Source organism: Schistocerca piceifrons, chromosome X (genome assembly GCF_021461385.2).
Source record: "Schistocerca piceifrons isolate TAMUIC-IGC-003096 chromosome X, iqSchPice1.1, whole genome shotgun sequence".
Taxonomy (NCBI): domain Eukaryota; kingdom Metazoa; phylum Arthropoda; class Insecta; order Orthoptera; family Acrididae; genus Schistocerca; species Schistocerca piceifrons.
In genome coordinates, this window is record NC_060149.1 from 585797928 (window position 1) to 585825505 (window position 27578).

Sequence of the window (27578 nt, forward strand, 5' to 3'; positions counted from 1 at the left end):
GGAAAGATGTTGGAATATCACAATGCAAAGACAATAAAAATTTTAACTTTTATTACTCAGTGTTGCCTGCCCAATTCTGATATCTCCTCTTGGTCATAATAATTTAGTCTAAATTTGTGGAAATGACAATAATTGTGCTTATAACAGGTAAATGGGAGAACCGGGGGAAAAAAAACCTAATTAGAAAGTATTGTCAAAGGTTAAATAACGGATAATATAAGGGGTTACCAAATGAAAATGAGACAGATGAAAAATGATAAGTAAACTATTTATGATTTCAAAAGTAATCAGTATAATTGTTAATACATTTATTCCACTGTGGGACAAGACCATCAATGCCTTAATAGAAAAAATGTTTGTTTTGTCTATAGAACTGTGGTTGTGCCCAGGCGTGTACCACTTCATCTGAAACTAATCAGCGACCACAAATGTTTTTCTTCTGGGCTCCAAAAATATGGAAGAGATCAGGACTGTATGGAGGATGTGTAAGGGCTTCCTACTGAAACTTCTATAGTGCAGTTGAAAACACATAGGCAACATGTGGGTGGGCATTATCTTTCAACAGAATGATGTTCTCCATCAACGTTTCTGGGCATTTGGAGCTTACTTCACTCTTCATTTTTACAAAGTGTCCACATATCGCTGTGCATTAATTGTGGCACTGTGTTCCAGGAACTGAATGAGCAGTGGGCCCTTGCAGTCAAAGAAAAAGGTCATCAAGACATCCACAGCACTGGCGTGCCTATTGTTTCACCTGAACTGCAGACATTTCACTGAGAAACCCTTACATATTCTCCATTCAGTCCAGATCTCACCCCATGTGACTTCCATATTTTTTGACACCTGAAGAAAGGCATTGGAAAACAAAACATCGATAACATCGATTTGCTTGGAGGGAGGAGGGGGAGGGGGGGGGGGGGGGAGAAAGGAGGTGCATGCCAAGGTATTACCATAGTTCCAGTTCTGTAGGTAACAACTACAAACATTTTCCAAGGCAGCATTGGCCATCTTGTCTCACAATGAGATAAATGTGTTAACAGTTAAGGGAATTACTTTTTAAATTATAAACAGTTTACTTACATTTTTCCATCTGTCTAATTTTCATTTGACTGTCACTTATGCATTATTTTCCTACCACCGTAAACTGGAATTAACTTTTTCTCAACTTGAGTGATTTTTCCATAGTGTAATGTTCATTGAAGTCAGTTTTGCTTGATGCAGTCACTGTGATAAGACATTTGCAAGTCTGTTGTGATGTTCTAAATAAAAACATAATGATTAAAAAAACAGAAGTATTATATTTATTGGCAAGATCTGATCCTTACTTACAGGTTCTGCTTGGTATCCAAATAGTTATTAATCATCTTACTGAGACTGCTAGTTCCAAAACTATGTTAAAAATTACTTTATTGCATATTTTCTTAGTCATGTAGATCTACTGAATCAGTAAGTTAGTGAATCGTTAATAAAAGATGAAGAGAGTCTAAACTGGTTTGTTCAAATGTTATAAACAGCCAATAATGTGTTCATGACATTACTGAGAAGCTGCTCGAAACTGTATCATCATTTGTTACCTAATATTTTTCTATAAGCGTAAGATGTCCATCTGCTATGGAAAAGAATCATTTCCGAATGAACTGCTGTGGTGATGGATAGATGGTGAAAAGTTGGCCAGCAGAGCATGAAACAGAGCATTAACAAAATGTTCAAATCTCGGAAACTTGAAGACAGCACCAAGTGGAGAGTGATACTGTCTATTTCAGTATCTTGCTTGATGAAGGAACATTAAGAAGCTAGCTGGTCTATGCTTCGAATTTTCCACAAGTTGTCTTTCTTTTTTGCGAGATAACAAAAGAATTGAGTGTGTGTGAGCAGAGAAACAGTTTAATGGTGTCATGGTAGGAATTATTAAAGTACAACTGAGACTCTAGTGCTTTATGATGCATAATGTTACTATTTCTACAAAACTCATTGAAAATTATTAAGTTTTTGTTCAGTATTCATGCAGTTATGTCAGTAACTGATTTTACTATAATCCCTCTAGCATTAAATTTATTCTCTGTTAAGAAAATGAATCTATGAAGTGTGTTCTTCTCTTCCCATGCAGGTCTGCAGGTGGTGCTGAAGTCCATAATAAAAGCAATGGCACCACTGCTGCAGATTGGTCTGCTCGTATTGTTTGCCATTGTCATTTTTGCCATAATTGGGCTCGAATTCTATTCAGGGGCCTTACATAAATCCTGTTACAGTTTAGAAGATTTCGGTGAGTAGCCTTAATGCTTTTAATGTAGCTGCTCTTTGTGTTTCACTTTTTACTTATTCATTGTAAACTTACTAAATGAGTCCTTGAGAAAATTTCAGGCTCCTTTAATACAAAATTAAAGGTACAAAAATAAAGAAATGGATACGGCTTCCAACAAAGATAATATATTTGTGTTGTTGTTAGTGTCTTTGAAATTGATTGTTGCATTGTATTGTGTATGACATAGAATGTGACATAAATCTGCACATGGGAACTTCAGAGGATAAAAGTAAAAAAGTATCTATTTATCAACTCCTAAGGCCTGAGGGAAACTATAGTCATACATGGATAAACTCAGGCTTTTGGAAATACTAGTGATGTCTACTGGAAAAAAGAGTTTTTTTTTAACTTTTTAGGACTGTATGGAAAATTGACCTAGCATGCAAAGGCAATCAGCAAATTAGAATGAAATGTAATGCAACAGACAAAATTTGAAACATGGTAGATCAGCAGTGACAGACAAGATAGCTTGCAAGGCAGATGTTGAGATGCAGAAACTAGGAAGAAAAGCATGACAAAATATTACAAGTAAAATAATTAAAGAACATCTCCAGGATGTATGGTCAGTGAGCGAACATTAACACTATGATATATTGTGTCAGATCTACTCTTTGTTTACCTACAATTATGTCATTTTGCTTAAGTGTTAAGGTTTCTCTTCACATCAGTGGAAACTTGGATAAATTAGGATCTGTGTAGATGGTTTCCATTACTTGAGGTAAGAAGGTAGCATATTACAGAAAGATTATTGGCTGCAATGAAGGTAGTGTTGCAGATTATTGAGCTGTGGAGAATTTAGGGTCCACTTAAGAGTGTGAATGTATGCACTGTGTTCTACATGCTACTCCCACACACAGCATACATGATGGCTGATTGCATAATCACCTCAAAAGGTGTCACCCCTATTTGGTGTAATGTGCAACATCATCAGATGCTCTCAAGAAGAGAATCTTAATGCATGTCTCTACAGGCACCAGACATGAACATTCTTGCCACGTAAACATGGACCATATGACAACCATCACCAGTCTGCACTGTAGACACCATTCATGTTCCAACCATATTTTCTTGTGGACTGTTAACTGGGTGGGCCACTATGGTATTGAATAGCCTCTCAGCTTCGAGCTTGACTATCAGCTACTGCCCTTCTCTCCAGATTGGCCAAAAGTTGATTGATTCTCCATTTTGAGGAAAATATTGATATGCTTTAAATACCTACGATAACTTCCAAATGCCTTGCAAATGCAGCCAATCATGAGACTGAGACCAACAGAGTTTTTCCTTGCATTTCAGCGCCATGTTTAAATGCTTTCTACCTGCTGACTGATTGATTTCATTGGTATGTGCAACAGGTATGCATAATGATTCTTTGTGGATATTATGTGACCAGAATTAAAAGTTGAAAAAGCATTAACAGCTTTTGATCACTCACTGCAAATGTTTTTAGTAACCTAAATTAATACTGTTATTTGTAAAATTATTAACGTTTCACACTGGTATGTTATGGAAAAAACAACTCCAGTACTCTGTGTGTTTTTCAGATGTTATAGTTAAAGAGGGAGATTTAGAAACTCCTTGTAATGCAGACAGCGAGTTGACTGCACCAAGAGGAAGTTATGTTTGTGATGCTAATATTTCTACTTGTTATGAAAAATGGGATGGGCCAAATTTTGGAATAACATCATTTGATAACATTGGCTTTGCAATGTTGACTGTATTCCAGTGCATTACTATGGAAGGATGGACAGCCATTCTTTATTGGGTAAGTGCTTTACATATTTTGACATATTTGTTTTGCTACAGAATCAAAATGTTTAATCTCTTTTTGTGTGTAAAACTATTTTTTGTGGGGAAATAGCAATATTGATGAGTGGAATCACTAATTAATGCTTACTATGCAGTCTCCCACTGCATGATATTTTTGCAATGTTGTCCAGGTCACGTGAAAAATTTTCAGGTGTTATTAGAAATAAAAAAATAGTGAAGCATACTTCTAATGCAGTAGATCTCAGTATATAACCAGCATTACATTGATTGAACAGATCAGTTACAATTAAATAATATATATCATTATTTTGAAGATAAATGAAATAACCACTCCCACCAGAGTGAATAGTTATGACCTTAACAATAAAACGATCAACTACAAAAGCAAACCATGGTATTTAGTAGCTTAATTACCACAGCATTAGAATATGTGTAACATCACAGACATTGAAAAAAAGTACTACAAAATCTCCATTAGGACTAGCAGAAATAATCTCAGAGAGTTAAGCATAAGAGACTACTGGAGATACAATGTTTCTTGTACTTTTATTGACAGGTTTTTTACACATATTAATCACTCAGTAGAAGGAGAGTTCATCCTAAGTGACAAAAATGTGTTCACACCCATCATGTGTCCTGGGTCAACCTGTGATCAGTTTGCAGAATATCTGCTGTACAGCTTACTCCACTAGGATACAGGGGAAGTTTATTTTGCAATGCACAATTCCATTGTTTCCACATGTGAGTGGAAGGACTGTTGGGCAGTTTCTCTCTTCTCTGTTGTTCAGGCAGTGGTGTCAGTGTGGCTGATATACCAAGTGTTCAAGCTAATGTAGTGATGGTGATAGGAAAAATAACTCCAAGAAAGAAAAAGAAAACTATGAACTGAGCAAATTGAAGAATAAAATTTTACACAGTAGCAGAAAAAAAGTCCTGACTCTGGAAAGAGTTATTTTTGAAAACAGATCTCTTTCAAAGCTGATACTCTAAAAGAGAAAGGTATTGATACAGGGTGGGGCAAATAAAAGTGGTCCAGAGAACAGAGTTCCAGGGTACAAAGAAACACAGAAGAGGAAAGTACTAACTTGACTATGGCAGATATTGAAAGTGACCACCATTCATCTCTTGGCACATTTTCTGGTGTGCGGGCACATTTCAGAATGTTTCTTGACTTGTTCAAAACAAATCCTATCTGATGCCATTTCCAGACTATGCGTTGCTGGGAACTCTTTGCTGGCACTTTGATACCATTAAACTTCTCAGCAGGTAACTGACCACACCATATCCACAACCTTGTTGTCACATAAGACTTCACAACGAATACCTGGTGCTCTACTGTGAGTACCATCGTCCACTTTGGACTGCTCTACTCACACTGACACAGCCCACACAATGCTCTTAACCATGTGGATCACATGGCGGGCATACACGTGGTGTGCGTGTCACGGGTTGTGGTTATATGCATACATTTACATCCAGTTATATCCAATCATCCAGTCATATCCACTCATCCCCACCCTGTTGCTTACAGATATTCATGTGTTGGCCAAAACAAGAATTTTGTGGTAATGTACTTTACTCTATGCCAATCATTTGAGGAAACTGGACATACATTTCTAATGCAACTGCAAACAATCTTTCCATGTTACACAGATTTTGCTATAATAGGAAAGTGAATGCAAGTCATTTATTCACCTTGACAATGGGTAGAATTCATAAAGGAGAGCCAATAGTAGAATCCATACAAAATCATCAAAATGATGGTGAATTATTTTGATTTTACTAACATAAATGCAGTGTTGGTAAGAACTGGTAGTAGTAGGTTAGGCATCACTGTTTCAGATGTACAGACATAAATGTGCCATGTCTTTGAAATTTTATTTTATTTATATTGTTTAAGAGGAAAACATTGAAGGTATTAATTGCAAAATGGACTTACAAAATTGAAGAAGAGAAATTTGTTAACATCTAATATAAATTTAATTATTATGAAGTATTTTCTGAAAGTATTTGTCTGGAGTGTAACATTGCATGGAAGTGAAACAAGAAACATAAGCAGTATAGACAAGAAGAGAAAAGAAATTTTTGAAATGTGGTACTGTGGAAGAATGCTGAAGTTTAAATGAGTGATGGAATAACTCTTGTAATGAAAAAGGACTGAATCAAATTGGAAATGAAAGAGTCTTATGGAACAATCTGACTAAAAGAAGTGATCTGTGGATAAGACACTTCCTGAGGCATTATGGAATAATCTGCTCAGTGTGGAGGGAAGCGTGCAGGAGGGTGAATTGGATGGGGAGGAGGGAGGTGTGAGGGTAAAAGTTGTTGAGAAACACTAAGACTTGACTGCAGCAAGCAGTTTCAAGCAGGTGTATGTTGCAGCAGTTACGCGCAGATGAAGAGGTTAGCACAATTACAATTCTGATTTTCATTCTATGTACTGGTGTTCTTTATGTGTGTTCATTGTATAATAAAATTAAATAATTGTAGACATAAGAAAGAATTTTCAACCAGTAAATCCTCATATGACATACACTATCTATATATGATGACCAGTGTTGTTCAAATTTTGAACATCTTCAGATCTTTGAAAACAAATAAAATACACGCCACGTTTCACCCTACAAACCAGTAACTAAACTGAAACACACATGTGATAAATATAAAAGTGTATACAGTACCACTGTAGTTGCAAAGCAACCTAGCAGTTTTATGTACCATGCTCAGCCTCCATATGTCCCTAATGTACATAGTCTATCTGATTAAAAGTATCCGGACATTGCTATGTAATGCGGAATTGACCAATAGATGTTATGAGGGGAGGACCTCCCATTATAAAAGGATGCAGAGAGTATTGTGTTCTCAGTAGAGAAGCAGTAACAGTGGAATGCATCAGTAAGCAGAGCTCACTCACTGAGTTTCACCTGAGTAACAAAGATATCAGGAACTTTTGAATCCTTCTAAAACTGCCCAAGTTAGTTGTTGGTGATGTGATTGTTAAGTGTAAACATGAATGAGCACTAATAGGGGTCCAGATACATTTTATCAGGTAATGTGAGACCTTAAAAGTAACAATAAATAATGAATAACTACACTCCTGGAAATGGAAAAAAGAACACATTGACACCGGTGTGTCAGACCCACCATACTTGCTCCGGACACTGCGAGAGGGCTGTACAAGCAATGATCACACGCACGGCACAGCGGACACACCAGAAACCGCGGTGTTGGCCGTCGAATGGCGCTAGCTGCGCAGCATTTGTGCACCGCCGCCGTCAGTGTCAGCCAGTTTGCTGTGGCATATGGAGCTCCATCGCAGTCTTTAACACTGGTAGCATGCCGCGACAGTGTGGACGTGAACCGTATGTGCAGTTGACAGACTTTGAGTGAGGGCGTATAGTGGGCATGCGGGAGGCCGGGTGGATGTACCGCCGAATTGCTCAACACGTGGGGCGTGAGGTCTCCACAGTACATCGATGTTGTCGCCAGTGGTCGGCGGAAGGTGCACGTGCCCGTCGACCTGGGACCGGACCGCAGCGACGCACGGATGCACGCCAAGACCGTAGGATCCTACGCAGTGCCGTAGGGGACCGCACCGCCACTTCCCAGCAAATTAGGGACACTGTTGCTCCTGGGGTATTGGCGAGGACCATTCGCAACCGTCTCCATGAAGCTGGGCTACGGTCCCGCACACCGTTAGGCCGTCTTCTGCTCACGCCCCAACATCGTGCAGCCCGCCTCCAGTGGTGTCGCGACAGGCGTGAATGGAGGGACGAATGGAGACGTGTCGTCTTCAGCGATGAGAGTCGCTTCTGCCTTGGTGCCAATGATGGTCGTATGCGTGTTTGGCACCGTGCAGGTGAGCGCCACAATCAGGACTGCATACGACCGAGGCACACAGGGCCAACACCCGGCATCATGGTGTGGGGAGCGATCTCCTACACTGGCCGTACACCACTGGTGATCGTCGAGGGGACACTGAATAGTGCACGGTACATCCAAACCGTCATCGAACCCATCGTTCTACCATTCCTAGACCGGCAAGGGAACTTGCTGTTCCAACAGGACAATGCACGTCCGCATGTATCCCGTGCCACCCAACGTGCTCTAGAAGGTGTAAGTCAACTACCCTGGCCAGCAAGATCTCTGGATCTGTCCCCCATTGAGCATGTTTGGGACTGGATGAAGCGTCGTCTCATGCGGTCTGCACGTCCAGCACGAACGCTGGTCCAACTGAGGCGCCAGTTGGAAATGGCATGGCAAGCCATTCCACAGGACTACATCCAGCATCTCTATGATCGTCTCCATGGGAGAATAGCAGCCTGCATTGCTGCAAAAGGTGGATATACACTGTACTAGTGCCGACATTGTGCATGCTCTGTTGCCTGTGTCTATGTGCCTGTGGTTCTGTCAGTGTGATCATGTGATGTATCTGACCCCAGGAATGTGTCAATAAAGTTTCCCCTTCCTGGGACAATGAATTCACGGTGTTCTTATTTCAATTTCCGGGAGTGTATAAAAATTTATCACAGTCTCGTCAGTATCTGCATGTAAAATAATTTTTTATGCTATGCCTAAAAGGTGTTTTGAAAAACTTATTTATCAGCCAGAAATGTGAATTATTGAAACTTCTCTTTATTTGAAACTATCTCTAGTTGCGACGAGCTCATTTTTCACTGAGCCACTTATATTTTGACATTATGTTGGTAATGGGATTTGCCTATGAAGAATGACTGTTAGTTCAGCAAAGTGTACATTCATTTTGTGGTATGATCTCGTAATTGATCTTGGTTGGAAAAAAAATGAGAGAAGGTGACTGACAGATCTAACTGGCAGGGTCATGGATCTTTTAGATATTAACTGTGTCAGATAATTAGAATTATATTTATTGTTTTTGCTGTAGCATTGGTAATGTCTATGTGATTATTATTGCTGTTGTTATTATCTTTATCTTCATCATCATGTATAACAATTTGTGACAACGGCACATTGACATTTGTGTGTTGCCTTTTTCTATTACCAAAATTTGTGTGAGTGTTTATTTTTAGGTATGTTTAATGTAAATATTTAGGTATCTATTATTTTGTTAAATTTTGTCCTTTTTTTGTTCAGAAAGTTGTGAGAATTGTCTTTGTGATCTCATTTACAGAGTGTTCTTTGCACTTTATGGACATTACTTCTTGTCTTATTTACTGTGGTTGCAACTTTAAGTACACTATATTAAGTTGAAAAGTCAAGAAGCTAGTTTATGCTGATTATTTAGATCCTACTTCCCTGCACAGTTGCTTGAAGGGCTTAATATTTTTCATTTCACTTGATGTGTACTGCATTCCTGAACACGACAAGTTGCTAAGGGAATCTCTCACTACACTATGCAATCACAAAACAACTGTAGCAACCGTAGCGATTATGCCATATAGACTGCCATGATTAACACTGTCTTTTGTCATTACTTTTTCTAGTGATGAAGAAACACATTCTCACAAAAGAGCATGGCAGGTGGTATGTGATGCATGGCTTCTTGGAATATCACAATTGAATTACAAATATGTAAAGAGATAAAATATTCTTATAGGTTACTGTTTGCATTTGTGTAATAATGCATCATATAGTGTATGGGGAAAAAAACAATATAATTATGAAATAACACATACAAGTACGGTATTGTGACATATAATGTACTTGTTAAATTACAGATTCAGAGCTATGGGTTTAATCAGTCTTAGGAACTTAATGGTCTTAGAACTTTTTCTGGCACTTAGTGTGCTGTTCGCTTTGCTAAGTGCTTTGATAAGTAAATGATATCAAGTTAATTGAAGTTCAAGTTCCACATTTAAGTGCAAATACTCTAAAGCTGATAGTGTGAAGTCAGAAAGAAACAGTCAGATACCATTTTCAGTTGAGCCATTCATAGTGGTATTTGAACCAAACATTGGCTCAGTGACTGATTTGCTTATTGGTTGGATATGTTGCAGCATGAAACATGCTTATTTTCAGAACTAATTGCATAATTTTGCTGAAAACGTAAGTTTATCCCCAGTGTTCCACATGATGAGCTCTTGCATTTGAAACTGTGGGTACTGTAGGGCATATATACAATCATTCTCACTGTTATTCATGTATTCTTGATCACTGGACAGTATTTACTGAAAATGTTAGTTTCTCTGATTTTAATTCCATCCATATAATTTAGCATTCTCATCTCATATTTTCTTATTATCACATGTGTGGTTTATATTCCATATTTTCTACAATATAAATATTTCTTTTGATTTCAGACAAATGATGCACTAGGTAGTTATTTCAACTGGGTATATTTTGTGCCATTAATCGTCCTGGGTTCCTTCTTCATGCTCAATTTAGTTCTTGGTGTTCTTAGTGGGTGAGTAATCTAAAGTAAATACACAGTAACAGTATTTATATGTTTAAAGTAATTAATATCTTCATTCTTTATTATAATGGTTTTAATGTATTGAATTTAATATTTTTACCATGTATATCAATCACTTTGATCTTGTGAGGATGCTCAATGTTTAAGACACTGGATTTTTATCTCTGAGGAGAGGAATTAATACCTGTCCAGCCTTCCAGATTTAAATTCTCCACAGATACTCTAAATCAATTAGAGCACTAGATTTCTTTGAGAAAGGTATGGGAAATTCCTTTCCCATCTTTATCCAGTCATAGCTTGTTTTCCATCTCTAATGACCTTGTTGTCAATCAGACAGTACAGCCTAAACTTGTCTCTTTTTTTTTTCTTTTTATTTGGTTTTGGTTACTTTTACTAAATTGATACAGATGTATTTGTTGTAGAAAATTAGCTGTGTAATTTGCTTATTTTCCTAAAATTCTGTCATATTTTATCAGTTGTGGACCACATTCAGGCTCTGTATGCGTAGGAGGGTAACTAATGCGTCAGGTGAAATAAGTGAAGGTGTGCTGAAATCTGCTACACATAAATCTACACATCTGAAGATGCTATAACCAGAATTTATGATTTCTAAAAAGCTGTAACTAGTATTTTCAGTGTGGTATATGGGTTAAGGTGATTGCCCACAGTTATGAATTATTGTAAAGCAAAACGTCACACATGACGTGCTGGTTGTGCGTACTGACATTAATATTCACGCAGAAGTAATAAATAACACACTATATATTTTATTCCCTGTTCTCTATACCCTAATTAACACATACTCATATGGCAATTATAATGCACTAATTATGTACAAATGAAATGTATCATCAGTTTCATTTAATGGTGGGAGCAAGTTGTGTTTGTTTTACAAATAATTTGTAACATTTCAATCTGTACGTATGAAGCAAACTTTATTAATAAATACATTGAGCCATTTAATAAGTTTATTGTGTGAACTTATCACACAAAGTATTTGTTGTTTGATCATCATTATGATTAATACAGATTGTGTTGAAGTACACACGTAACTAATCAGTCATTCTCACTTAGCTTTCTGCTTTACATTTGAGAGGACTATACTGTGAAGGATTTTATGCTTGTCATTATGAAGATTTATTTAAAAGCAGCATAATGTATATGGTTTGTATGTACAATTTTCTGGCCTACCTGTAGCCCTTCCAGAGAGCAGAGGGTTGAATCAGAAATATTTCAGTCCATGGATACAAAACAGTTTAACTATGAGGGTGCTTTCATTTCATAAGTAAATAGAAATATAAATGACTTTCAGATATCACAGGCTGGTTTTTTTAAATTATGTATTATGTTACATACTTTAATTTCATGAACTGACGTATGTATATGAGCATGCAATATCTGTTTATGTCACATCATGAAACGTCTTGTGTGTAATGTTACTGTAAAATAGCATTCAGATCAGCATCTTGTGGCCACTGAAAGCTATTTATGTTGCTATTTACATTTACAATGAGAGAACTCTTGTCACAATAAAGCTTCAAACCCATACATTAAAACAATTTTGTTTTTACCTTTTTCTCACTAAGAGTGCCACTGGTTGCTCAGAAAGCTTTACATTCAAAGTGTCTATGTGATTTAATATTTACATAAATCCATGTAATGACAGAGTTATAATTCTCCAAAATGCATAGTGTATAGTTAAATAAAAGTGGCTGGTTCAATTTTTTCATGTTTCAATTACTATTCATAAAAGTCACAATTAGCATCAGCCTAAAATTTTCACATTTGAAACTGATTTTCTTCAATTTTCCTGTAGTTTTTGTCCACATTTTCTTGAAAATAATAATATCTTTCAAATCGTTGCCCGGGCATAAAATACAAGAAAAAGTGTTTCAGAATAATTTTTTTCCCAGAAACTTTTTTTACTTTTGAAGAATTATTAATGTTTTTCCTTTAGTTTCATTTTTTGTGTTATCATTCATATTTTATTTACATCATTCTTATTTTGATATGTTCTGTTATCATTATAATTTTTTTATTTTTCTAACCTTTGGGCACATGCACAAATGTTTCCTTTTCAGTGAATTTTCAAATGAAAGAACTCGTGTTGAACGAAGAGCAAAATTTTATAAAACTCGAACTAAACAACAATTTTCCCAAGCATTTGGGGCATATCTCAGTTGGATCACTCAAGCAGGTATCCCAGGAAATTGTAACATTATAATACTAGATTGCTGTACTTCTTTTGAAATTGTAGATAGCACTGCATAAGCAGTAGCAGAGAAGTAAAACTGAAATGCTTGTACAAGAGTTGTGTAATGGTAGAGCTGATATGATATTTGTTTCATAGGAACAGCATACACACTGATAGTTTCCCTATATCTTCGAACTTGTTTTGTTAAGAATCTGTCTTTGAATCATTTTGCACCCAGTGATTTTGATTTTATTCCACTCCTGAGAAAAGACTAGCATTAAGTGCAATGCAAACCTAATCTAGTGGTGTGTGCACAAAAGATGAAAATTTCAAAGAACCAGGAAAGAGCTCACTTTTTTCGAAGTGTTCATGTCTGTTACTGTTCACAAAAATAATTTGTCATTGGCTTTGAATTGTCAGTCACATTTGTTGCACCGAACGAGGTGGCGCAGTGGTTAGACACTGGACTCGCATTCGGGAGGACGACGGTTCAATCCCGCGTCCGGCCATCCTGATTTAGGTTTTCCGTGATTTCCCTAAATCACTCCAGGCAAATGCCGGGATGGTTCCTCTGAAAGGACATGGCTGACTTCCTTCCCCATCCTTCCCTAATCCGATGAGACCGATGACCACGCTGTCTGGTCTCCTTCCCCAAAAACAACCAACCAACACTTGTTGCACATTTGATTTCATAGGAAAATGTGAAACTGCAAAATAAGAGTTTCTAACTGTAGTGAGGAATATGGTGCACCAGAAATTCTTTTCATCCAAAAAATAGCTTCTGTGTGTAACATCATTGGAGAATCATTTTTGCAGTAAATCTGGAACTAACAATCAGTCATTATTGATTCTGCTAGTTACATATTATCACCATAATTATCATGATCAGTTTTTTTTTTTATCCAGTCTTCTTTACGTGTCAGTTATCAGATAAGAAGTGACTTCTGTAGTGAGGACAAAAAAAGGCTATTTTTTTCCCTTCTAGAGCATGAATTCTAATACAGTCTGCACTGTCAGGAATGTAAGCAGTTACAAATTGAATTGTTATGTCTTTACTTTGAATATTCCTGCTGCTGATCCACAAGTAATAGCAGGTGGAATTTAGACCTTAATCTATAGAGCTCTACTAAAGAGACATTGTTTAGACTTTCCCAATAATATGCAAGCCGGGGTGAGAAAAGCTACTCAACTACCCACTATCCACTTCATATAGATTCCAGTAAGATATTATTATAAGCTAATCAGATAGTTAATGTTACCTAAAAATGTTTAGTTATAAAAAGACCCACTACTGTACTAAATTACTGCCTTTATGTGAATCAGCCATTATAGTGATTCTCAAGACTGAATGCAGCTCATTATTTTATCCCTCAACCTTGGTCTTTGAGTGGAACTCTCCATTTTTCCTTTCCTATAGTATAATTTTTGACTCTATCTTGGCCTGTTAAGAGGCCTGTTCATATCATGAGTCATTTGACATCCACCGTGGATAGATGCATTGTGTAGACTTCTCCATACAATATGTTCTTCAATGGTACACATCCATTTTGCTCCTGTATGTTTTCTAATGCCATCTGTCCATCTTCCAGTCTTGAAATCCAGCAGAGAACTTGCTATTCATCTACCATCTATTCAACTAGATACATTTCCAACCCATCTCCATTTCATTTCCATTATGATCATAATTATGTCTTTCTGTGCTGACTGTTCCCTTTTCTATTTGCTTGTTGTCTTGTCTCTCCCAGCAATGCCAGACTTACAGGGGTTGGACAGATATTTGGAAACACCAAAAACTCAACACACTACCATGCCTAATATGGTGTAGGAAACCCATTAACTTTTGAACCAGCTTCTAGTCAACACAAAAGCAGTCTTGGACAATGCAAGCTGTGCAGACAGGGGCCATGTTGTCTTGGGACACAGCATCACCATTGGGGAACAAACACTGTATCATGGGATAGACCTGATTAGCCAGAATGGTCACACCAAAATAGCCACATAATCCTTGGCAGTAATGTGACTTGAAGAATACCATGGTATTGCAGCCCATATCATCATTGAATTTCCACCAGGTTTCATTCTTGCCATGTGAACTCAGCCAGATGTTGGAAACAGTGTGAAACAAGACTCGTCAGAGCAAATGACTTTCTTCCATTACTCGATAGTCTATGTTTTACGGCTTTGGCACCACGTTTTCCTGTTACGGGCATTTGAACCACTGATTGGTTTTGGAATTTCAGCTAACCCTGCCCCTGTTTGTGGAATTCGCTTCATATTCTTTTGGTGGCAACAAAATTTGTGAGTGCAACGTTCAGTTCTGGAGTGAACTTTGCAGCCGCCATCCTCTTCTTTTTCATTATGATCCTTTTCAATGACTGTATGTCATGATCACTCAACACATACTTTTATCTGTGTTGTGATATAACAGATGATATTTCCCTGCTTTCCCTGCATGTACTATAAATCCTCGATATGGTGCTTCTTGAAACACCGAACACATACTTTAGCTCCAACATACTGCACTCATCACTATGCAGAACACTGTTCTGAGCATGACTGACACTTGCAACATTATAAGGACATTGTACAGGTGCCGTTCATGGTTATATACAACAGCACAACCTTCATGCTTAGTTAGCATCTGCATTTATGTTCAAGCATGCATTTCATGCAGTGTTCCCATATTTTTGTCCAACACCTGTACATCTTTCCAGTATCTGCTGAGCAACAAACAACTTTTGAATGGTTTTCACATTAACTGTAAAAACACACTGGAAGTTTTATTTTGAAAACCTTATTTGGTTTAGGCTACCTGAAGCACTCCAGGCCAGTTTTATTTTTCTGTCTGTTTCCTTTTTTGGCCATCCTGTCGCCTGTGATAAGCCTTATTCAGCTAATCTGAAGTGCTCTAGACCAATTAACTTTCATGTTCATTTCTTTTGTTTTTGATTTTATCATCTGCCCTAAATCAACAAACTCATCAACTGGTTTTATAGCTTCATTGATTCATGGTTAATTTGTACTATTTTATTCTTGATATGTCAGTTATACATTATTTTAGTCTCATTGTAATTGATTTTCAAAGTCATCTGCTTTCATACTTTATTTAATAAGTTCTTCCATTTATTGTTGTATATTATCTGCACTAAAGCAAATAGTACAGTGCCAGTCATAAAACAAATGTGACTGAGATATCTTCCATTAACTTCTTTCCTTCTCTGTTTTTCTCAGTTTGAAGGTACAAAAACTTCCTCTATGATTGCTGAGATTGGTTTTGAGGCTATGGAATCTTCTGGTTTGACTCCTCTTTCAATTTGGAATTTTTCAGTGCCCTGACAAAGTTCAACGGGAGCTATTGCATTTATGTATGTACTATCCAGTATAATGCCATAGACTGAATCATTACATCATTTCTCAATGGTTATCAGTAGCAATTTAGTTGAAACTGAGTATAAAGCTTTTTCAAAACCATGAATCCCAAACGAAGTGGTAATTCATACTCATTGCACTGTTCTGTAATTTTGTTCATGACTTGCAGATTGTCCTTTGTACTATGTCAATTTCTAAAGCCAGCTTCTCCCTTTGTGTGATTGGAACCTAATGTTCTTTGTTCTGTGCAGTTTTGCTGCAGTTGTAGTGAGTATCTAGTACACTGCATATATGAGACTGTTCAGGCTTTAGTTTTTTATGTCTTGTCTCTCCCCTTTCTTGTAAAACAGAACAATTACAGTTTGGTGTAATTTTGGGCAACAGTCTTCTTTCACAAACATTCTGTAAACTATTTAGCAGATACCTTATATCTGTCTTTTCCTCCATCTTTAAGCATTTCTTTTGAAACACCATCACCCAGTGACTTCCCTTTCTCCATACTACAAATGGCTTTATTCATATCATTTTGCATTTTATTAGGAACTTCATTATTTTCATAAGTACCTATCTGTTTTTCTGATCATCTCTTTCGTGCAAACCTTTAAAGGAATCTTGGAATTCTTGAACAATTTTCTCTCTGTAGTTTGTCATCGTGCCAGATGTTATATTACCTTATGAAATACAACATCTACCCAGCATAAACTCCCATTTCATCATCTTCGTACAGTTATTTCTTTACTTGTTTCATTTACTCAATTTTCTTAGTATCTTACCACTTTGTCTCAAATAAATATACAAATAGCGTTGTTTCATTAAGCATATTTAATCATTTCCTAGTTATTGTTTATTTGAAACTCACCTTCTCTTAAACAGCTGCTTGTTTCATTTGAGACTTTCTTTTCACTTGCCTGCTTCATACATGCATTCACTTTTCCTGACTGCAGATATTCTTTTGTTAAATAATTGCTGCTTCCGTCTGTGTTTGTATAACATTCTTTCTGCCAAGATACTGAACATGTTACCTATTTTAATGTTGTTTACCTTGATATTATTAATAAATGATCATAATATACATTTATGACTTCCTGCCTGATGAGTCTCTGTTTAACCATATATCTAACTGTACTCTGTATTGTATGAACCTGTGATCACTTGCAGTTTGAAAGCAACCATCACATCCTGCACAGTTTCATTTTTCATTCTATGTGGAACTTTTGGAACTGCATTTTTTGTTTCCCTCATATGGGAGAATGTGTTAAGCATATACATGCTGTGTTTCTCAACAAATTCTATTAGTATATTAAAACAAATTCTATTATTATATGATTTCTGTCATTTCTGATGTCGTTACCATTGAAACTTTTATATAGAAGTAATTGTTTGTTGTGTATCTCTTTTTAGCCTTTATTTTGAATTTACCATTTACATCAATTTTGTCTTCTTTTCTCCATCTTTGCCGTTTTTGAATAAAGAAAGCAGAAACAACTCTTCAGGTGTCAAAGTATCTAAACGAAGATGCTGTAACTTACCAAATGAGAAAGTGCTGGTATGTTGATAGACACATTAAAAAACACACACACAAATATTCAAGCTTTCACAACCCAAGGTTGCTTCATCAGGAAAGAGGGAAGGAGAGGGAAAGACAAAAGGATGTGGGTTTTAAGGGAGAGGGTAAGGAGTCATTCCAATCCCGGGAGTCATTTGATACTTCACAGTTTCTTTTGCCACACTCTGATCATCTCTTGAAATAGTAACATTTCTTTGTGTATCAAACAGTCTGTATCCATCTGGAGCATAGCCAACAGAAGTGCATGGGTTACTTTTTTCATCTAGATTCTTCAAGCACCCTAGATTTTTGCCAAAATGTCTTGATCCAAAAGTTGGAAGTCTTAATAGGTTGTGGTCTTTTGCCAAACCACTTTCCTGCAGGTGTAACATTTTTTATTGATTTGACTGATTGTCCATATAGATCTTTCTTCAGTTAATTACTATTGCCTTGTTCATTATTGTCAGGTCTAATTTCTCTGCTTTCTCATTGAGTTGAGGAATATAATTAATACTAAAGTCCGGCACAGTTACTTTTCCTTCACACTGCTTCACAGCTGGTGTACTCTCCACCTTTAACACATCTTATTTTTGACAATTTCACATTGAACAGATTTTCTCTTTCCAACACATATTTTCTTATAGATGTTGCAGCCTCTGACGTATGTCTTAACAAGTAGATTACACAAAAATGAGTGAAGTCATCCAATACAGTCTTGTAGTATCTATATCAACTGAATGTTGGAGGATCTGTCTCTCTACACAGATCAGTTTGTATTATTTAAAATGGTCGTGCTGCTCTCTCTCTCACAGTAGAAAATGGATATTTTGTTAGCTTAGCTCTCACACAAGCTTCATGCAATTTTTCTGATGAGAATAAACTATTAGGTACTCCATCACACATTTTCTTTGTCTTTGAAGTATAAGTTATGTCTGGATTACCTTGCTTCTTTTGCCATTATTGGTTTTCTCCATCTGTCAATAATGGTCACTTTCCTGGTTCAGTTATCACTTCACACAATCTGTTTCTTGTATTTGGTCCTTCTAAAATAAGTATTTTATCTTTATAGATTTAAATAGAATGTTTACTAAAAGCTGTGCAATTTTTTCAGTGATACTATTAACAGACATTAGATTTCTACTCAGTTCACAAACATACCCCACATCCTAGAGAATATGGCATTCACCCACAAATTTTCCTATTGCTACTATCTTCATTGATCCACCTGGATAGGCGACTTTCACAAAACTACCATAGTCTTCCACCTTTTTCAATTTGTCCACATCATTACACATGTATCCTATACATACACTATCAACAACTATGGTCATTTCTTCTTTCTTGCTACTTCTTCTGAAATCTTTTATACAAGAAATACACTGTCTTCTTTCTTTTTTTCATTGATTTCTTCTTTCTTGTTCTCTTTAGTGATGACTTCTCTCTTCTTTTCTTCGGTGATTGCTTCTTTCTTGTTTTCTTGAGAGATATCTTCTTTCTTGCTTCCTTCAATGACTGGATCTTCTTTGATGTCATCTGGGGTGAAAAGTACTGTTTTTGCATTGTCTTTGTCCTTAAAATAATAAATGTCTTCTTTATGGTTTGTCTTTTTGCAGTGAGGACAGGGCTTGAAAGGTCTTGTTTATGGTTCTTGAATTTTATTTTTGTTTTTAAAGTAGCATTCCATTATTCTTTGATTATTTTTCTTGTATATTGAACTGTGTTCTTTGTTATTAGGCTTCTGACTTTCTCCTGCAAAATGGCCATGTTCACCACAGTTGTTATAGATTGGATCCTTTCTTTTATCTTTGTTAAGATGAACATCGAAGGCAATACTATCTTCTTGATTATTACCTTTGTCATTCCTTTTCTTTTTTGAGCCTAGCGATTAGATTTTACAATCTTCTCTCCTGTGGGTGATGAATTCTATGCTGGAGAAAAATGAGTGAATTCGCTTGGCAAAACTTGGGTATCATGTCTGACATCTTTCCTGACTTGAAATGATTCAGTTAAAACACTATATTCTCTAGAGCACTTACATTACTAGCCGTGACTCTAGTTTCACAGTATTTGAAACTATAATATTGTTGAAACAACTGCACAGTTCTTTGAGACGTGTCTTTTTTGCATATTACTTTGGAGATAAGAGAACAACTTGTATGAATATCAAGAGCTCAGATGGAAACCCAGTTCTAAGCAAAGAAGGGAAAGCAGAAAGGTGGAAGGAGTATATAGAGGGTCTATACAAGGGCGATGTACTTGAGGACAATATTATGGAAATGGAAGAGGATGTAGATGAAGATGAAATGGGAGATATGATACTGCGTGAAGAGTTTGACAGAGCACTGAAAGATCTGAGTCGAAACAAGGCTCCCGGAGTAGACAATATTCCATTGGAACTACTGACGGCCGTGGGAGAGCCAGTCCTGACAAAACTCTACCATGTGGTGAGCAAGATGTATGAAACAGGCGAAATACCCTCAGACTTCAAGAAGAATATAATAATTCCAATCCCAAAGAAAGCAGGTGTTGACAGATGTGAAAATTACCGAACTATCAGCTTAATAAGTCACAGCTGCAAAATACTAACACGAATTCTTTACAGACGAATGGAAAAACTAGTAGAAGCCAACCTCGGGGAAGATCAGTTTGGATTCCGTAGAAACACTGGAACACGTGAGGCAATACTGACCTTACGACTTATCTTAGAAGAAAGATTAAGGAAAGGCAAACCTACGTTTCTAGCATTTGTAGACTTAGAGAAAGCTTTTGACAATGTTGACTGGAATACTCTCTTTCAAATTCTAAAGGTGGCAGGGGTAAAATACAGGGAGCGAAAGGCTATTTACAATTTGTACAGAAACCAGATGGCAGTTATAAGAGTCGAGGGACATGAAAGGGAAGCAGTGGTTGGGAAGGGAGTAAGACAGGGTTGTAGCCTCTCCCCGATGTTGTTCAATCTGTATATTGAGCAAGCAGTAAAGGAAACAAAAGAAAAATTCGGAGTAGGTATTAAAATTCATGGAGAAGAAATAAAAACTTTGAGGTTCGCCGATGACATTGTAATTCTGTCAGAGACAGCAAAGGACTTGGAAGAGCAGTTGAATGGAATGGACAGTGTCTTGAAAGGAAGATATAAGATGAACATCAACAAAAGCAAAACAAGGATAATGGAATGTAGTCTAATTAATTCGGGTGATGCTGAGGGAATTAGATTAGGAAATGAGGCACTTAAAGTAGTAAAGGAGTTTTGCTATTTGGGGAGCAAAATAACTGATGATGGTCGAAGTAGAGAGGATATAAAATGTAGGCTGGCAATGGCAAGGAAAGCGTTTCTGAAGAAGAGAAATTTGTTAACATCCAGTATAGATTTAAGTGTCAGGAAGTCATTTCTGAAAGTATTCGTATGGAGTGTAGCCATGTATGGAAGTGAAACATGGACGATAAATAGTTTGGACAAGAAGAGAATAGAAGCTTTCGAAATGTGGTGCTACAGAAGAATGCTGAAGATTAGATGGGTAGATCACATAACTAATGAGGAAGTATTGAATAGGATTGGGGAGAAGAGAAGTTTGTGGCACAACTTGACCAGAAGAAGGGATCGGTTGGTAGGACATGTTCTGAGGCATCAAGGGATCACCAATTTAGTATTGGAGGGCAGCGTGGAGGGTAAAAATCGTAGAGGGAGACCAAGAGATGAATACACTAAGCAGATTCAGAAGGATGTAGGTTGCAGTAGGTACTGGGAGATGAAAAAGCTTGCACAGGATAGAGTAGCATGGAGAGCTGCATCAAACCAGTCTCAGGACTGAAGACCACAACAACAACAACAACAACTTTGAGTTTATTGTACATAGCCTTGGAAGTTTCACAACACAACACATGTGGCTTTACCTTTCTGTCAGTTGTCTTCATTGTTCCTGACACGAATACCAGGCCATTCTGCTGCTTACAGTTCGCTGTTTCAATCATACAGCCTGCAACACACAAGTAATGCATGACACATGGTTATAGGAACTTTCATTCATCAGTTCCATCTATTGCGGCAACTATGCATATCAGGACACGTGTTCATAGGACCCTTTTCTCCTCCATTTCCAGTCAGGAATCTGTCCCTGTAATTTGTCTGTTTTGTTAATGTTCACCCTGTAAAATGTTTTGCCTTGCTGTCCCATTGTTGCCATTTATATTTTTTCTTCTGTGTGACATATTTCAAATAATTCAGTTTCATCCACAATATCATACAGGTCTTGCGTAGTAAACAGTATTCTGATTTTGACATCATCCCACACGGCAAAAATGCTGCTGTCATCAAGCAGTTATATATCACAAAATTCATTACTTTCCTGGGACTTTTTAAGTATTTTTCTTCTTTTCAACATTTATTGGTTGTTTTTGTGATGTTTCTTTATTTCTGTTGAAGCCATACCAAATATACAGTGCCCCCCTCCATACTAGCCTAAAATACTTTGATACATAAAATCACATTTTAAATTATTTCTGCTATTTGTGGTGCACTTTAAAAATATAGTTTTTTGCTGTACTAAAAAGTAAAGTTACTTTGTACAAAGGTAATTTCTTACAAGGAAAAGAACAAAATCTAAAACTTTTATAAGATTTAGATTTAAATGTGCTGTGGATCAAGGCTGATGGGTATTGTACTATTTCTTTGTAACCTAAAACTGGTGACACACAAACTCTGGAGCTGTGTGAATGTTGTAGGTTTCATTTTGCTAGAATAGAATTTGCAACAACTGTAGTAAGATAAAATAAACATGTGGGAGAGTGACAGTTTAAGATTAACAGGAAAATAATTTTGTTCCCTCATTACAATGAATGTAACATGCTGTGATGTTACTATCAAACTTGTCAGTGCTATTTTACAACACTATTTCACAGATGAATGTTAAGTACCAGATATACTCAGTTTCTTTCTCCATCATGTTATAAATTTGTGAAATGTTTTCCTTTTTGTTACCAACTCCTTCTTCCCAGATTCTTGCTGTTAACTGTACACACTAAGCAAAGCAGGTAAATACTCACTGTAGGCATTTTGAAAACTTTAATAAGATAATTATAAATACTGACTAAATGATGAACTGGTTATGTAATACAGTTCAGTAAAAAGCCAGGTATTTAAGTATGCAAGTAGACACTATGTATGGGAGCACGCTGACGATCAAGTTATTTAACTACATTTTTTTTCCTCAAGATGAGAGCATCTGGAAAAGTATTGATGTCGTTGTGTCAATGACCCAGTTTTTCTTCTGATGTTGTGAAGCGTTTTTACAGGGCATTATGTAGCTATGATACTTACAGTGTCTTATTTACATTTTGAAAAGAGAGGACTAGTTTTATGTTTTTCAGTGGTTCTGGCATTGCAAATATAATTCATTGTGAAACTTCCTGACAGATTAATTCTGTGTATAGTGGACTATGCCTTCATCCCAGAACTTTGTACTTTGGACATTGGTCTTACCAACTCAGTTATCCAGCCACAACTCTCGAAGGGCCACAAAGTAGGAGAGAGCGTTATAATCAGTGGCAGCCACTGAGGCATTCCATTGGCAGTGCCAAAAAAACTTAGTTTGGTAGCACTGAATCTATTACGGAATTTTGTCGATAATTCATATATTTCATAAGATATTATATCAAACAAAATGTATAGGGAAACAGAAATAAACACTTATTACAACAGCACCCTTTTTATGCACAGAAAGAGTTATATATATTCCTGGAGAACATGATAGCAAGTGTTTGCATGAGAGAGAGAGAAAGAGAGAGAGAGAGAGAGAGAGAGAGAGAGAGAGAGAGAGTGTGTGTGTGTGTGTTTCCATGTCTGCATGAAATATAAAATGTAACACTAACTTTGAAAATTTCTATCGCACATACGCGCATGAGCACACATATGAACAGCGCAATTCTTTAGTCCTCACAGGGTATGTTTGGTCACTTTTACGTAGCAGTCATAAGCAGGGGGTGTTTTGATGTATAGTTGCTTAAGATACCAGTGGAGATCGGGCCTGAACTACCATGTAACAATATAACCAAACTCAGCTAACAATTGCACTCTAGCAGCCGTATGTGCTCCGCTTCACTTTTGAGTTGTGCTTGCTCGTTGTTTCCTTTTCTTATTTTGAAGTGAGTGTGGAGAGCAATCTTGTTCTGTCACAGGGTTCAAATATGGCTCTCACAACATCAGATGGAATTAGCGATCCATATATACATTATTACATCAATTATGCCTTAGGAACAGAGAATATGGACATAGGCTGCCAGCCCTGTGCGAGGGTGGCATGGCTTGTCCCCCCACTCTGCTCTTTTCCCCTTGACAGCCAGAACTCCCCGTTTGTTTTACGTTCATGGCTGACTGCCAGAAAAAGTGACAGTACAAGAAATAATAGAGCATGTATAAATTATTCGAACTTGTAATCTGGATTTTGCGAAGCAAATTTAATCAAATTACTAACATCTAAAACTAAAGGCATTGTACTCACCAGTAGCAGCAAATCCATGACTTTGGGAAGACAGCTTCAAAACAATTGATAGGAATTATATTGTAAATCAATTCATCAAGCCTTCTTGTTGGCAAATAAATCTCTCATTCAAACTGAAATCTTCAATTTTACACACGAATGACTTTTCACAGGTTAGCATCCCTAAGACACTCAGTCATTCTTCTTTCATGGTGTTTTGTAGGAATGTTTTAATTCTCTCAAGCATTGAAAAGCACCGCTCAGCTTCTGATCTCAAGATAGGTGTCACGATTAGCAGTTTCAAAACTTTAGCAGTCTTGTCGAATGTGTCACAGAGAGGCAGTTCCAAAGCACCACAGAACTGAATACAATTTACAATTAAATTCAATATATATCTATTCTTTTCTACACATTTGTTGTGGCTGGCAATTGTTTGTCTATATTGTGAATCTAATTTCTGCTGAATGTTTGTTTTACCTAGAAATGAAAGATTAAGCACATTATTCATGTGTTGCTTTTACATTTCATGTACTTTCATTTTAGACCATATATGCCCAATATCAGTTATTCCGGTCTTGCACTAGTGAACATCACCCCCAAGTAACGGACAAGGAAAACAAAAAACAGCATTGCTTTCTTCACAACCACAAGTCCATTTGTTCTTTTGGTAGATTTCTGGACTGAATGTACTGTATCAATTTTTTGTTTGCTGCTGCAGATTCAGATTTGGGAGTGTTTTTTATCTGAGAGTCCTGTTACTAAATGGAATTTTTAATAACTCATTTACTTTGTTCATGTTTGCTATTTTCACAGTCAACTGAATTTTCCATTACAGATAACACTGTGCAGACAGCTATATACGGTCAATTACCTGACCTCACAATAACTACATGTTTGCACAGGACTGTATTACACAAACATAATAAGTATAAATAGAAATACTACACCTTTTCTTGGAATACCAGTATTGAAAAAATCCCTCTTCGTTTCAAAATCTAAGGGCATAATTATATTCAAATTACATATAGCTGTTTATAACGATATTTAAGTGTATTATCTCTGTATTTGATTTAATTAAGCATTAATTAGTGTTTAGGAATGCATAAGCATTAACTTGCAGAAGGACTGTAAAACTGAATTACAATACATCTGCACCCTGATAATTTCTAACAGGATCATTAGATGGCAGATCATGCTTCTATAGATCCTGCACTTTACTGCTCTCTGGCAGAATGAATGTAAAGCTCTGAGTGAGACTAGTTGTGGCTTCACTCAGCCGTAAGAAGCATGAAGAAACCAGTGACCGAGCCTTTCACACAGCGCTTTATGAGAGCAGATGGTGCCAATCTGCTGTTGGCTCCAAGCTTCAGAAAACTACCGTGAGAGCGCACAAGGCGAAATGTGCCTCTTCAAATTAGAAACCACGTACGCCGAAACAATGTTTTATGCACAGTTCGCATAGATTTCTCTTTCTTTCTTTTTTATACAAGGGGTGCCATGGCACAGCGGCACTACCTCAGAAGCTGCCCCTGGTTATAATTAAAACTGGGCAGACTGTGAGTCAGGCCAAACAGCTCAGCTGTTAATAGCAATGCCCCTGAAAGGTAAAGTTCTGTGTTTGAATTTCAGTCTAGCACACAGAGTGAAAGATTCATTCTAGGTCATTCCATTTGTAAAATATGCAAGAAAGTCAGTACTGCTGCCAGTGAAGAGTACTGATATCCCACAGTTTTTTACATTGTTTGCCATTCGTTAAACAATTATCATTGATGGCGTTACGATTGTGCAATAGGTATGAACTAGTTACATATAAACAAGTTACAATTTTGTGAGATACATTAAATTGATGCCCTTAAAGCTTTCCAGTCACAGATGTGTGATGTTCTTATATTGGCACTATGAAATAACCTCCTTATTATGCCCATAACTTTGTTGCTTTTAAAAGTTAGTTGACATTTCCTGAAACCTGTTAGTATTATAATAATAAGTATTATCATTCTGTAGCTCTGCAGTACCAGTATTTATCCAAATATTTTGATTTATGATGTTGCTATTTAAAATCTTGTAAAAAGAACAGCTTTCAGTTCCTTGTACTACCTTTTGTACTGCAAATACTGAATCTGTCTTGATGAAAAGACATTGAATAAGATATTGTTGTGCATGACTTATTGTAGTTCCCCAGTAGTTACTGCACCAGTTTCCTTTTCCTTACCAGAGAATTTGCCAAGGAGAGAGAGAAAGTTGAAAACCGTCAGACGTTCCTGAAGCTGCGTAGGCAGCAGCAGCTGGAACGTGAGCTCAATGGGTACGTCGAGTGGATCTGCAAGGCAGGTGCGTAAGACTTATTTTTATGTATGTTTATAGTTGATGTGTCAGAAAAGTGAAACAGTTTTTTACTTTGTCTATGAAAATTTGTGACAATGAAGTTGGCTGCAAGTGATACCTTAATGAAAACCAGTGAGAGATAAATTACTGTATGTAAACTGAAAATAATATGACTTTTTTAACTTTTAGAATAGATAAGTGTCAGCAAGGGAATATATTTATTGCTGTTAACATCAGACCATCAGATAACTGTGGTTCATGAGAGACTGAAGGAAGTGCACTATAAATTGTCAGCTCAAAGAGGGCTTTCAGCATACTGAGTAATGGATAGAAGTTGAGGACCAAAACACAGACTGGGTAGCATATAAGTAGATCACACGATGGTTTGGTCTATGATCCATATATTAGGATTGTCAGTGAAAGCTAACACCAGAAGTTCACAGTGACAACCTCTTCGTGAATTTATCATTTAATTGCTTTGTCACCACTTTGACTGTGCGACCTACTCAGATCCAAGTGTAAAAAATACAATTTACGACCTACTTTTGCTACTACTTACTTTCTACCTCCAGAGTGGTTATTCCAGCATCTAAAATTAGCCTTATGTCACACCCATATATGCACTTCTCTCTTGGATTCATACCTCTCCCGACACTCCATGCACAAAATTTGTCGTGTCAGTATGTTTCACTGTGTTGTATTTGAAAATATATTACTTGACACAGAGAGAGAGAGAGAGAGAGAGAGAGAGAGAGAGAGAGAGAGAGAGAGAGAGAGAGAGAGGGGGGGGGGGGGGGGGTATATGGTGGAACTGAATCTGCTAAAACAGATGGTTATATCTATGAGTATGGGGTTTAGCAAATTGTTTTACATATTTCCCTGTTACAATTATTTGCTGCTAATTATATACAGTATTCATAACAGTAGTACAGACTTTAGAGAATTTTCCTGATTCATGTTTATCATTATTTACTATTATGTGGAATAAGTCAACTGCTGACCATAAAATGGTTCAAATGGCTCTGAGCACTATGGGACTGAACATCTTAGGTCATAAGTCCCCTAGAACTTAGAACTACTTAAACCTAACTAACCTAAGGACATCACACACACCTATGCCCGAGGCAGGATTCGAACCTGCGACCGTAGCAGTCCCGTGGTTCTGGACTGCAGCGCCAGAACCGCACGGCCACTGCGGCCGGCGCTGACCA

General features: G+C 36.9%; 1 protein-coding gene across 1 annotated transcript in view; it reads left to right on the forward strand.

The window, feature by feature from the left end:
- LOC124722536 (voltage-dependent calcium channel type A subunit alpha-1) overlaps positions 1 to 27578 on the forward strand; it is a 393558-nt gene that overhangs the window by 73083 nt on the left and 292897 nt on the right. The window contains exons 5-8 of the mRNA XM_047247682.1: positions 2108 to 2263; positions 3844 to 4064; positions 10348 to 10451; positions 26258 to 26373. Of these exons, the coding sequence (XP_047103638.1) occupies positions 2108 to 2263; positions 3844 to 4064; positions 10348 to 10451; positions 26258 to 26373 (597 nt within the window). The remainder of the gene's footprint in view (positions 1 to 2107; positions 2264 to 3843; positions 4065 to 10347; positions 10452 to 26257; positions 26374 to 27578) is intronic.